At 45.7% G+C, this 14,548-nt stretch overlaps 1 protein-coding gene across 1 annotated transcript in view; it reads left to right on the forward strand.

Moving 5' to 3' along the window:
• LOC121003691 (L-xylulose reductase-like) overlaps positions 1-14,548 on the forward strand; it is a 116,988-nt gene that overhangs the window by 73,103 nt on the left and 29,337 nt on the right. The window contains exons 3-6 of the mRNA XM_040435560.1: positions 2,991-3,145; positions 3,911-3,953; positions 4,387-4,486; positions 6,953-7,017. Coding sequence (XP_040291494.1) covers positions 2,991-3,145; positions 3,911-3,953; positions 4,387-4,486; positions 6,953-7,017 — 363 coding nt within the window. The remainder of the gene's footprint in view (positions 1-2,990; positions 3,146-3,910; positions 3,954-4,386; positions 4,487-6,952; positions 7,018-14,548) is intronic.

Genomic DNA, 14,548 nt, shown 5'->3' on the forward strand with positions numbered 1-14,548 from the left:
ACGAAAATGTTCGGGTTCGGGTCCGTGTCACGGACACCCCAAAATTCGGTACGAACCCGAACTATACAGTTCGGGTTCGCTCATCCCTACTGGTGAGCCATCCCTTCCCTGCAGAACCAATTGGCAGACAAAATCAGGTGTGCACTGCGCAACCCCATCTGTGGCTGGGTCCACATAACTACCGATACATGGACCAGTAAGCACGGGCAGGGTCGTTATATCTCCCTAACTGCACACTGGATAAATGCAGTGGCGGCTGGGCCTGAGGTGGAAAGTAGTTTGGCGCATGTCCTACCGCCACCATGGATTGTAGGACATTTCTCGTTACCTCCTGTTGCCTCCTCCTCTTACTCCGCTTCCTCCTCTAGCGCCTTCTCACCCAGTCAACGTAACACCTGCACCACCAACTTCAGCACAGCGAGGGGGAAATGACAGCAGGCTGTTTTGAAACTCATCTGTTTGGGGGAAAAGCCCCACACTGTGCAGGAGTTGTGGACGGGCATGGAACAACAGACCAATGAGTGGTTGGTGCCACTGAGCCTCAAGCCTGGCCTGGTGGTGTGCGATAACGGGCGACATCTCGTAGCAGCTCTGGGGCTAGCCGTTTTGACGAACATCGCTTGCCTGGCGCATGTGCTGAATTTAGTTGTGCAGAGAGTCCTGAAAAATTACCCCAATATGTCAGAGCTGCGGCAGAAAGTGTGGGCCATCTGTGCGCCCTTTCGGCGTTCTCACCCTGCTGCTGCTCGCCTGTCTGCGCTGCAGCATAACCTCAGCCTTCCCGCTCACCGCCTCATATGCGACGTACCCACAAGGCGGAACTCCACCTTGCACATGCTGGAGAGACTGTGCGAGCAGCAGCAGGCGATAGTGGAGTTTCAGCTGTAGCACGCACGGGTAAGTTGCTCTGTGGAACAGCACCACTTCACCAACAACGAATGGGCCTCCATGCAGGTCGTGTGTGCCGTGTTACGCTGTTTCGAGTACTCCACCAACATGGCCAGTGCCGATGACGCCGTCCTCAGCATTACTATCCCACTTCTAGGTCTCCTTGAAAAAGCGCTTTGGGAGATGATGGAAGAGGATGTGGCACAGGAGGAAGAGGAGGAGGAAGAGGGATCATTTCCACGGTTATCTGGCCAGTCATTCACAAGTGGCTCGGAGGGTGGGTTCCAGCACCAACAGAGGCCAGGGACAGAATTGTCCAGCCAGGACACAGTTCTGTAGGATAAGGAGGAGGAACTGTGTTCACAGCAGGGTGGCACCCAAGGTAGCTCATGGGCATCACTGGAGCGTGGCTGGGGGTATACAGAGGACGCAGATGATACACCTCCCACAGAGGACAGCTTGTCGTTGCCTCTGGGCAGCATGGCACACATGAGTGACTACATGCTGCAGTGCCTGTGCAATGACCGTCGAGTTGCCCACATTCTAACCAGTGCTGATTACTGGGTGGCCACTCTGCTGGATCCCCACTACAAGGACAACGTGCCGTCCTTAATTCCGTCACTGGAGCGTGATCGGAAGATGCTTGAGTACAAGCGCATGCTGGTAGACGCGCTGCTGATGGCATTCCCACCTGACAACTGGGGCTCAGTGGAAGCACAAGGCAAAGGCATAGGAGTAGGAAGAAGTCACCAACGCAGCTGGGGCACTGCCAGCACCTCAGAAGGGATGGTTAGCATGGCTGAAATCAAGACACAACAACCAGCACCACCAGCTGATACGGAACGTCTTAGCAGGAGGCAGCATTTCAGCAACATGATGGAACAGTACGTGTGCACACGCCTACACGTACTGACTGATGGGTCTGCCCCATTTAACTTCTGGGTCTCCAAATTGGGCACATGGCCTCAGCTTGCCCTTTACGCCTTCGAGGTGCTGGCCTGCCCTGCAGCCAGTGTATTGTCCGAACGTGTGTTTAGCACGGCGGGGGGGTGATTACAGACAAGCGCAGCTGCCTGTCCACAGCCAACATGGACAAGCTCACATTCATTAAAATAAACCAGGCATGGATCCCACAGGATTTGTCCGTACCTTGTACTGAATAGACAGGTATAACGTCCGCACCCAGCCATTGTTATACTCCAGTGCACTTTCTCTTTGCGTTCTCTTTTCCATTTCCCAATGTTTTGGGGCCTTCCCAAATTTATAAAAATTAAATAAAAAAATAAAAAATAAAAAAACAATCTTGGCTATCTCCTCCTCCTCCACCTCCGCTTCCACCTACACCACCATGTCTACTGCCTCCTCAACCTCCTACTCCACTTTGACCTCCGTCTCCTAGCTCAAGATTATTATTTTTTCATTTTTTTCTATTCTATGTTATTTGAAGTCAATTTCCTATCCACATTTGTTTGCAGGACAATTGTCCTGCTCTTACCTCCATTTTGCTTCCTTTTGCAGTCCTCTAGCCCTTACTATGACTATTTTACAGCCATTTTAGTGCACCAAAGTTCGGGTCTCCATTCACTTCAATGGGGTTCGGGTTCAAGTTCGGGTCCCGAACCCGAACTTTGACCCGAAGTTCGGCCGAACCCTGCGATCCCGAACATCCCTAGTGGTTACCATTTTTGTTATACTTTTATTGAGTTGTACCTTGTGAAATATCAGGAACCAAGATGGATCCACCCCCTTGCGATAAGGCAGAGCACAAAGAATGACTATGCATGGTGTCGGGCATACTACATACATTTATTGCACTGATTTGTTGGTTGCCCCACCAGAAATATCACTTGCCCCAGTCTGAGAGTCTAAAGATACTCACATCAAAACTTGAGCAGGATGTTATAAATCGAACCATTTGTAGCCCAACTCAAGTTTCAGCTTTACGTCTTCTTCCAGGTGAAACTTGAGTTGGGCTACATGTGCTTATACTGGTGGTTACCAGTCAGACTTTGGATCATGTTTTACTATTTGGCCAGCACTGGTGTACAAGCAGATTGTGCCCTTCATTCAACCACAGCTTCAGCTGATAACTTATTCTTTAGTGCCCTGGTGTGCAGACTGTGTGTGTGGACCTGGTGGACTGGCCTGCAACAGAAGCTGCCCTGAGCTCAATTGGACCTGTGGACCTTTTAGTGAACAACGCTGGAATTTTAGAAGAGCAGTCCTTTCTTGAGATGACACAAGATTCATTTGACAGGTATATCTCATACAATCTGGTCATTTCTTTGAACATCTTGATGGGTATCTATGCAGTTCAGAATTAAGCAGGCCAGCCCTAGATACCCCTGCAATAATGTCGATTTACTAGATGATAAAAAAGCTTATACAGTTTATGCCACTGTATATCAGTAAAACCTTTAATAAAAGTTGTCTTAGGCCTCATTCTGTACAATGGTTCAGATTATTACTCCCAAGATTTTGAGCGCCACAACTGTTGCACTCACATGCTGTGGATTTGGTTGCCAAAATTCATGCGACAGAAAATCAGTTCCATTTATTTGAAATAGGGTAGCATGCACCTGGATTTCTGTATGCTCTATTTAGGTGAATAGAACTGCTTTTCAGTTGCAGAAATTTCTGCTACAAAATCCACAGCGTGTGAGTGCACCCTTACCCTCCTGCTTATGGTCACACTTCGTTAGCACTAATGGCACAATCCCAGTTATTGGCTCATGCAATGACCTGATGGTCGAATGACCTGGTTATTTCTGGTGGTCTGGTAAGGAATAGGGAGTACTGGTCCCATTGGCTGCTGAGTCAAATACAGCACCCCTCATATGCTTTTCTTATGGGTATCTATTTTCATTTTTGGCATAGCATACTTATTAACTGAGCATCTGAGTCCCAGAGGTTAAAAAGTCCTGGAGGTTAAAAAGTCCTATTTCTATTGTTAGTATAATTTTATGTTTTTTTTTTTTCTCATTGTCAACTAACATCATGTTATCCTGTCTTGACTTCCTAGGCATATTGCTGTTAATACAAGGGCAATAATCCCGGTATCACAGGTAAGAAACATAATGCAGAACAGAAATCCCAATACCAGTGGTCCCTCAAGATACATAGGCCTCTTCAACTTACAATGGTCTTTTCTAATGGTCTTTTCTAGGCCATCATAAGATGGAACTAGAGTGAGCTGCTCCAGTTTTCGATAGAGTTATGGACTCAAGTTACAATGGTTTCAACATACAGTAGTCATCCCAGAACCAATTAATATTGTAACTTGAGGGACCACTGCATTATGTTGCATGGATGACAAAAGACAGTTCTAGTAATCATATTGTCTACCTCACATATGTCAAATTTGTGGCTTTCCAGCTGTTGCAAAACTACAACTTCCATCATGTCCAGACAGCCTTCAGCTATGAGGACATGCTGGCAGTTGTAGTTTTCCAACAGCTGGAGGGCCATGAGTTTGACATCCCTGGTTTACCCCATCAGATTGTGGCCCGTCAGATCATTGCACGTGGAGGGTCCGGTTCAATCGTCAATGTGTCCAGCCAAGCATCTCAATCACCATTTAAGAATTTAGGCGCCGACTGTAAGTACTGCTGTATAACCTGCATATACTCACATGGATTCCTCATGAGATGTGACTCGACTGATGTGATTCACATTGGAGACCAGAATTTTCAGGTGCTTATACACCTGCAATAGCTGCCTGTTCACACTCGGTTCAGTCGATTATGTGTTTTTAATGCGGAGAGAGGAAAAAGCTGCCGGCTAACATATCTGCCGATGACAAAAGAATCCGACATTGAAATACATCGCTCCCAATCCTTCTTTCCCCTATCTGCATGAGTTACATGTGGATTTTACTGAGGCATTGCTGCGGACTTCACAGGTGAAATCCACTGCAGATCAATTTAAAGCTACAGTACATGTAGATGACATTTCTTCAAAATCTCATCCACTTTGTTGGTACTGTACAACACTTCGGACTTACTGCAAGCAATCAGCTGTGGCAAATCTGTAGCGTTTACGCCATGAGTTAACATACCCTAATGTGTATCAGGGCCATTATGCTCTGTTCATATCTGTGCTGACACCTCCATCGCATCTAAACAAGTTGCTGCAGCATGTAAAATGACAGACATTATGACAGATCCCACTACAGTCGATGGGGTGCCATTGGTGTCCGTCATGCGATGGATCCACGACTGAAATTAATTTAGTATTTTTGTTCCTATATCAGAAAAGTGGAAATATGAATGCAGATGTGAACATAGCCTTCCCCTCCTATAGCTCTCCAGGTATTGTGCAACTACAATTCTCTGCATTCCCAGTTATGCTGGGAGACACAGGTTAGCGAGGATAAGAGTGGTGGTCCTGATAGGGATAATGGTACTCACAGTTCACAGTGGCAATCTTCCCTACAGTAAGTGGAGGGTGCACCTCTTCTTCCCTCTTCACACTCCCTAACTTTCTGGGGGCTCCTGCCTAGTGGTAGTTGGGGTGCCCTTGATGTTGGGTGTCTGCCAGGGTGCAAAACAGGAGTCTTTCTTTACTCAGTAGATGATGAGAGTTGCAGCACAGATATTAGCAATTGGTACAGTACTGAGGTATATCACAGAGCTTACTTGGCTGTGTATAGCCAGTGGCAGTGATGATGACAGCTCTCCCCGAGTCTAACTCTAAATTAATTTTCCGATCTTCCAAAATAACCATAGACGTGCAATTCTGTTCTCATTAACTCTTTCTTCAGTGCCCAGTGCAGATCTTAGATCTGGATGGTTCATCTCAAGGTATGAGGAGTACTGGAGGCAACTTGCTTTCCACAAGCAGTAAAGTCTGTATGCCATAAACGAGCAGTACCTTACTGCCTGAATCCAGTGCACGGTTTGGAATGCAGTTCTAGACCTTGGATAGATGTCAGTTCTCTTTCCCTCAGCTGTAGTCTCAGAGATAAAAGGTTCTCTGCATTTGAGCATAGTTTTCAGGAGCTTGCACATGTACTTTTAACCTCCAGGCTTGCTCAGATTAGACTCTCTAACCAGGAAGAGGGATTAGCCCATCAGCAGCAACCTAACCAAGTCTGCCAGGGTTAACTATGTATTGCCAATACATGACCATTTGAGAGACATAGGGAGTCCTTTATGACCAGATATATGCCACTTTTGCTATAGTACGGCAAAATCTTTGACTTATTCCCCACTCACGCCAGGTCAAAAATATTGGGCGTGGAATGGGATGGACCAGAAGGCCCGTCTCATTCATCATTTTCTACGCCTAGTTGAGGCATACAAAATGGTCTAAATCTAAGACCGCTAGGAAGCAGTCTTACATTTAGAAGCGGCGGTGGATACACTGAAGTTATGTAGAGGCCGGCACCTGTACATAACTTTGGCGATCCACCGCCAGCCATAGGGCTTATTATGACCAGCGTCTAAAACGTCGGTCTTAATAAATGTGCCCCATAATACATAAAGAAATAAGTTAACTAACAACAAACCACAACATTTGACTCTTGGTACACAATTAAATCTTTTGCATGAAATTGATCCTTTTAGCAGTGTACCTCTGGGTCACTACACTTGTATTTTAACTGCAGTTTGATGGAGTAGAAGTGGATCCAGGAGAAAAGAGAAGTGTAAATCCTTATTTTATGTTTCCAACCCACTGCATGTGTGATTCCAGCCTAAGAGCTCATGCACATGACTATATGTTTTTTTTGCGGTCCACAAAAAACGGATCCGCAAAACATACAGATGACATCCTTGTGCATTCTGTATTTCGCAGAACAGCTGGCCCCTAATAGAACAGTACTATCCTTGTCCATAATGCGGAAAATAATAGGACATATTCAATTTTTTGGCGGGACTGAAATACGGACATACGGAAACAGAATGCATGCAGAGTAACTTCAGATTTTTAAGCAGACCAATTGAAATAAATGGTTCCGCATATGGTCCACAAAAAAAATGGAATGAAAGAAAATACATTCGTGTGCATGAGCCCTTATAGAGCCAGCCATTATCATTAATATATTTGATTTTTGGGTTTACAGGTACCAGTAAAGCAGCAATGGACATGCTAACTAAAGTTATGGCGCTTGAACTGGGACCCCAAAAGGTGACACTGCAGATTGTTACTTGCTGTTTAAATAATTAGAGGGGTTCTCCCACCATTACGTATCATATTTATTATACAGATCATAAGAAATGAACAATAGTTGCCATCTTTTTCCTGTTAAAAATGATCTAGTAAAGAGATATGACATCTACTTAAATGGTATGGCGCCACCTGACACCACCTGGTGGTCAAAGTGCACATTCACCCAATAAGCTGAGTATTGGTAGACAGGCATGCTCAGTCACTCTTCTAAAAGCCTGGTCTCTTTAAAGATTGGGCTATTGCTGGTATGGGGTTTGGTTGGTTAGGTGGGGGCACAATATGCAAATTATTGCTGTTCTGGCCTGCAATCTCCTGCAGGTTATTTGACAGTAAACACAGAACATTAATCAGCTCTGGCATGCCCACTTCTCCAACCCCAGCGCTCTCCCGCCCTACAGGTGGGACCCCTTCTTCTGCCTTCTGCTTTTCCTCATTTTCCACATAATCTAATATCAATAAGAATATGTCATCAAGAACATCCAGCTCCTTCCCTCTACATCTTGGTGAGTTTTCTAGGACACGGAGACTTTGAAGGATGAATTGAAAGAAGTTAAGCCAGCAAAAGATGAGAATGGTCATCATTAAGACCTGGCCCTCCTAAAGGGTTCAGACTGGATAGTGGTTGGCACGCTGTCACCGGAATAATAAAGGCTTTAATCTTATTGGTATTGAATTACGTTTATGGCTGATGTAGGAATAAGTAAATGTAGGAATAAATAAATAAAACTGACGCAGCCTAAGTCTCCCTGCACTGTCACTGTGTTGGGGCAAAAACCTCTTCTCTATAATTGTCGTAGTCCCAATTGAGGTATTCTTATGAGCGCTCAGAGAGCTGACTAGACACACTGCTGAATCAAATTCTCGCTCCTTTATTTCATACTAGCATACATCTTTATAAGGGTCCATTCACACGTTCGCAAAATGGGTCCGCATCCGTTCCGCAATTTTGCTGAACAGGTGCGGACCCATACATTTTCAATGGGGCCGGAATGTGCTGTCCGCATCCGCATTTGCGGATCCGCACATCCGGATCCGCACTTCCGTTCCGCAAAAAAATAGAACATGTCCTTTTCTTGTCCACAATTGCAAACAAAAAAAGCCATTTTCTATGAGAGTGCCGGCGATGTGTGGTCCGCAAAATGCGGAACACACATTGCCGGTGTCCGTGTTTTGCGGATCCGCAATTTGCAGATCCGCAAAAAAAATACGGACGTGTGAATGGACCCTAATAGGGTTGAGCGAACCCGAACTGTAAAGTTCGGGTTCGTACCAAACTTTAGGATTTTTGGACCCCGGACCCGAACCCGAACATTTCAGTAAAAGTTTGTGTTCGGGTTCGGTGTTCAGCGCTTTCTTGGCGCTTTTTAAAAGGCTGCAGAGTAGCCAATCAACAAGTGGTTAACTGTCTGACCTTAGAAGCCATCAAAGCCATGCCATTAGGCATGGCTGTGATTGGCCAGTGCAGCATGTGACCCAGCCTCTATATAAGCTGGATTCACGTAGCGCTGCACGTCACTCTGCTGTGCTTAGTGTTGCAGGGCACAATCTTTTATCCTGCCCTGAGCCCAGTGACTGAAAAAAAATAACTTTAATAAGTCAGTTAGGTAGGTGGCGGCGGCCGCCATTTTATGCAAGCTCAGTGCACCAGCACTGCATCTGAGTTTTGGGACATTGAAAATTCTAATTTTTTTGGCAATATACAACATCTGGATTAGTCAGTGTGCAATTTAAGCTAGAAATACAGCCATCATTTTCTGGGGTTTTAAAAACACACTTTTTTGCCCAAAAACAGTATTTTCCTTATCTGCAAGTGTTAAATTCAAGTTTAATATATACAGCTTTCATATTCTGTTACCCAAAAAACACTTTTTTGGCAATATACAACATCTGGATTAGTCACTGTGCAATTTATGCTCGAAATACAGCCATCATTTTCTGGGGTTTTAAAAACACACTTTTTTTTGCCAAAAAACTGTATTTTCCTGATCTGCAAGTGTTAAATTCAAGTTTAATATATACAGCTTTCATATTCTGTTACCAAAAAAACACATTTTTGCCAATATACAACATCTGGATTAGTCAGTGTGCAATTTAAGCTAGAAATACAGCCATCATTTTCTGGGGTTTTAAAAACACACTTATTTGCCCAAAACCACTATTTTCCTGATCTGCAAGTGTTAAATTCAAGTTTAACCACCTCCCGTCTCGCTAACGCCGAAAGGCGTGATTGCGGTGGCTCTCCCAGGTCACATTAACGCCGATCGGCGTCATCTCGCGCGAGCCGAGATTTCCTGTGAACGCGTGCTCACAGGAGCGCACGTTCACAGGATCGCGCAGTTGACAAGTTCATCTGCAGCCTGCCGGCCGCGATCATTGGCTGGCAGGCTGTGGATTTTTGAAATGACCAATGAAATGGGTATGTCAGACGCTATTTTGAAAATACCTGCTCCTCTGGTGGTCCCTTTTGCTTGGATCGACCACCAGAGGACACAGGCAGCTCTGTAAGTAGCACCAATCACCACACATACACATTACACATTACCCTGTCACTTATTAACCCCTTATTTAGCACCTGATCACCCATATTAGACTCCCTTATCACCCCCCTGTCATTGATCACCCCCCTGTAAGGGTCCCTCATCACTGCCAGGTAGTTAGCTACTTGCTAGGTAGTTAGCGCCCAGCCCACCGCAGTCACTGATTAGTCGCTGATTAGCGTCATCGCTGTCCCTCAGCACTAGTACTATATAGTATCTGTAAGTGATTAAGACTGATTGCAATCAGATCTACAGTACAGACCAAAAGTTTGGACACACCTTCTCATTCAAAGAGTTTTCTTTATTTTCATGACTATGAAGGCATCAAAACTATGAATTAACACATGTGGAATTATATACATAACAAACAAGTGTGAATCAACTGAAAATATGTCATATTCTAGGTTCTTCAAAGTAGCCACCTTTTGCTTTGATTACTGCTTTGCACACTCTTGGCATTCTCTTGATGAGCTTCAACCCCTGAAATCGTTTTCACTTCATAGGTGTGCCCTGTCAGGTTTAATAAGTGGGATTTCTTGCCTTATAAATGGGGTTGGGACCATCAGTTGCGTTGAGGAGAAGTCAGGTGGATAGACAGCTGATAGTCCTACTGAATAGACTGTTAGAATTTGTATTATGGCAAGAAAAAAGCAGCTAAGTAAAGAAAAACGAGTGGCCATCATTACTTTAAGAAATGGAGGTCAGTCAGTCGAAAAATTGGGAAAACTTTGAAAGTAAGGGCTATTTGACCATGAAGGAGAGTGATGGGGTGCTGCGCCAGATGACCTGGCCTCCACAGTCACTGGACCTGAACCCAATCGAGATGGTTTGGGGTGAGCTGGACCGCAGAGTGAAGGCAAAAGGGCCAACAAGTGCTAAGCATCTCTGGGAACTCCTTCAAGACTGTTGGAAGACCATTTCAGGGGACTACCTCTTGAAGCTCATCAAGAGAATGCCAAGAGTGTGCAAAGCAGTAATCAAAGCAAAAGGTGGCTACTTTGAAGAAGCTAGAATATGACATATTTTCAGTTGTTTCACACTTGTTTGTTATGTATATAATTCCACATGTGTTAATTCATAGTTTTGATGCCTTCATAGTCATAAAAATAAAGAAAACTCTTTGAATGAAAAGGTGTGTCCAAACTTTTGGTCTGTACTGTAATTACACATGTATGTATTAATTCATAGTTTTGATGCCTTCAGTGTAAATCTACAATTTTCATAGTCATGAAAATAAAGAAAACTCTTTGAATGAGAAGGTGTGTCCAAACTTTTGGTCTGTACTGTATATAAGTACATTTAGGGTCACCTTAGGCTCCACAAAAAAATGCAGTGTTCGCCTGATCAGGCCTGATCTTGTGCGCACACTTGCGTTCAGTCCGCCCCACCGCAGTGACATAAAAAATTTTTTTCTGACCATGGCAAAAACACTGTAAAATCGCTGCGGCGCTATAAAGATCCCTTTTGAGCTTTTTGGATGTTTATTAGCGATCGCAGCTTTACTTCGCAAGCACTCCTTTTTACTAGGTAGGTTTGCTCTTTTTCCAGGGTAGTCTTAGTGAGCCCAAAATGTCAAACAAGGGGTATTCCGCTGAAGAGGCCTACAGGATTCTGGCCGTGATGGATGAAAGCGATGGGGACGCCTCACCCGCTGAATCCAGTGGTTCAGAATATGAACCTGTAGACAGCAGTGGCACTCTAACCGCTAGCGAAGATGACGAGGTTGAGGTCCCTGCAGTGGCGTACATACAGGGGTCGCAGGGGTCACACTTGCGACCGGGCCCGGCACTCCAGGGGGCCCGGCCGCCTGTGGACCCGCCCTGCAGTAGTGCTGTGCCTGTATAACCCAGGCAGCCGGCCGGCTGGGGGCCCGCCCCCCCAGTGTTGACTTTCCTTGTTGCCAGCCCTACCCTCCCTTGAGTCTCCTCCCCGGCCGCCTGTGGACCCGCCCTGCAGCAGTGCTATGCCTGTATAACCTGGGCGGCAGGCCCGGGGCCCGCCCCCCATTGTTGACTTTCCTTGCAGCCAGCCCTACCCTCCCTTGAGTGAGTCTCCTCCCCCTGAGTCTCCTCCCTGGCCGGCGGTGCGGCTTGCCGGACATGACGTTGCCTCTGACATCGCCAATCAGCTGGAGAGCCAGGAGGAACTAGGGTACACCCCGGGAAAAGCGCAGCCGCGCTGAAAATAATATGTCCTTGACAGCTGGATATGTAAGTGAACCAGAGAGTGGCCGGGCGATCCAAGAAGATCCCTGGTGCAGACAAGTGATCACACATGACCACTGGTGAGGACAGACACCCTATAGAAAAAAACCATAGGGGTGTAATTACTGAAATAGGATGTGGACACCTATACTTATCAATAGAGGAGGGTGACAATTGAACAGGTGCGCAGCGGGTGTATGGCAACACATGTGCTACAATGCCGCATCACCTAAGAACAAGATGTATAAACAGGCAAAATCAAAGTGGCCATAAGCAAAATGAAGTATAGATAGTGTAGTAACTAATATAATAATACATAACGGCCGTTGCCCCCATAATAAATAATGATGCCTTTCAGAAAGTATTAGGTAGTGGCCTAATATATATAGAGGGACATGCCAGAGAGTAGTAGTAAAGACCACACAATTTCTTCCAGCAAGTGGGGGGTGGGGGGGGGGGGGGGATTATATGAAGGAGACATTAAATATCATCATTGAGGCCAGTGGGTTTGGTAGTCTGTAATCTGAAGATCCACTGAGCCTCTCTCTGCAGCAAAAAACGGTCTACATCTCCCCCTCTCGCTGACATCCTGATTTGTTCAATTCCTTGAAACTGCACCGAGGTTACCCTGCCTTTATCACAAGCTGTCACGTGGAGAGCTATTGGTGTATCCTCTGATTTGGAAATGTCCGAGATGTGTTCCCACATCTTTCTGAAAGGCATCATTATTTATTATTGGGGCAACGGCCGTTATGTATTATTATATTAGTTACTACACTATCTATACTTCATTTTGCTTATGGCCACTTTGATTTTGCCTGTTTATACATCTTGTTCTTAGGTGATGCGGCATTGTAGCACATGTGTTGCCATACACCGCTGCGCACCTGTTGTTCAATTGTCACCCTCAATGGGCAATGTATGTAAAGTTATGACTGGTGACTTGTGCTATGAAGTAATGGGGTTTTTTCTGTTGTCTTGGGGTGCAGCTCTTTTGTGTAGGCACTTCTATTAAGCTTCTAGTATATGCTTGGATGTAGCAGAGCTGGTTTTGTCATGCATTTCTTTTGCCTTCATATGGTAAAATACTTCATTGGCCTATCAATGGCTTTATAACTAACTTTGCTATATTTCTGTAGCCTACAACCTCTGACTGCCCAGTTGGGCTGAAACTACTACACCCAACATGTTCTGGCAGTAATAGTAAATGGATATTGGTGCAATTCTGAGCTACTAGTCTATATAATACATATGTAGGCTCCATATTTATTATATAGACTAGTAGCTCAGAATTGCACCAATATCCATTTACTATTACTGCCAGAACATGTTGGGTGTAGTAGTTTCAGCCCAACTGAGCAGTCAGAGGTTGTAGGCTGCAGAAATATAGCAGAGTTAGTTATAAAGCCATTGATAGGCCAATGAAGTATTTTACTATATGAAGGCAAAAGAAATGCATGACAAAACCAGCACTGCTACATAATGTAGCAGAGCTGGTTTTACGTGGGAATACCATGGGTTATACCGAATATCATCCTCTTGTATATAGTAATATACAGTATAATATATATATATATATATACACACACATACATACACACGCGCGCGCGCGGCGGCGGGTTGGAGGGGCGGCGACGGGGAGGGGGCCCCATGGATCAGTTTCGCACCGGGGCCCCATGGATTGTGTGTACGCCACTGGGTCCCTGCTACGGTCAGGCGTACCTGATCCCATAACAGGGTTCTGCATACCATGCATGATGAGCCTCATTTGCAGCAGAGTGGTGCTAGCGCTGATCTTGTTTATGGTGCGGCATACACCAGCAGCGCAGCACATCCTGGACCTTCTACCAGCACTGCCGTATTCCCTGGTGAAGTGGCGAACACCAGAAGGGCAGTTCAAGCTGGTACGGTGGCACGTGCAGTAACTCCCCCGTCGCAGCCACCGTGTTCACAGGCCCGTAGAACCCTTAGTCTCCCAGAGGTGCTGGCAAATCCTAATTGGCACTCCCCTGCTTCCGCCGCACCCGTATTGCCCCCTTTCACCACCCAGTCTGGAGTTCGCGTGGAGACAGCTCATTTAGGATTGGCCCTTCAGTTTTTTGAGCTGTTCTTCACCGCGGATCTCTGTGACCTAGTTGTGGCAGAAACCAACCGCTACACCACACAGTTTATTACCGCCAATCCGGAAAGCTTCTATGCCCAGCCTTACCGGTGGAAACCAGTCACAGTTTCCGAGTTTAAATTTTTTTTGGGCCTTATCCTCAGCTTGGGTCTAGCTAAAAAAAATGTATTGCGGTCATATTGGTCTAAAGACCCAATACATTACATGCCCATGTTCTCTGCTGCAATGTCCAGGGCACGTTTTGAGGTCATCATGTGCTTTATGCATTTCGCTGACAATAACACCTGTCATCCAAGAGGCCACCATGCTTATGACCGGCTCCACAAAATTCGGCCCCACATAGACCATTTGTCATCCAGATTTGCAGATGCGTATACCCCTAATCAAAACATCTGCATAGACGAGTCCCTAGTACATTTTACCGGGCGCCTTGGCATCAAACAGTACATCCCCAGCAAGCGTGCCCATCCCCAGCAAGCGTGCCCGGTATGGGGTCAAACTGTATAAGCTGTGTGAAAGGGCCACAGGCTATACATATAGTTTTAGGGTCTATGAGGGAAAAGACTCAAAATTGGAGCCGGTCGGATGTCCTGACTACCTGGGGAGCAGTGGCAAGATTGTCTGGG

Source organism: Bufo bufo, chromosome 6, assembly GCF_905171765.1.
Source record: "Bufo bufo chromosome 6, aBufBuf1.1, whole genome shotgun sequence".
Lineage (NCBI taxonomy): Eukaryota > Metazoa > Chordata > Amphibia > Anura > Bufonidae > Bufo > Bufo bufo.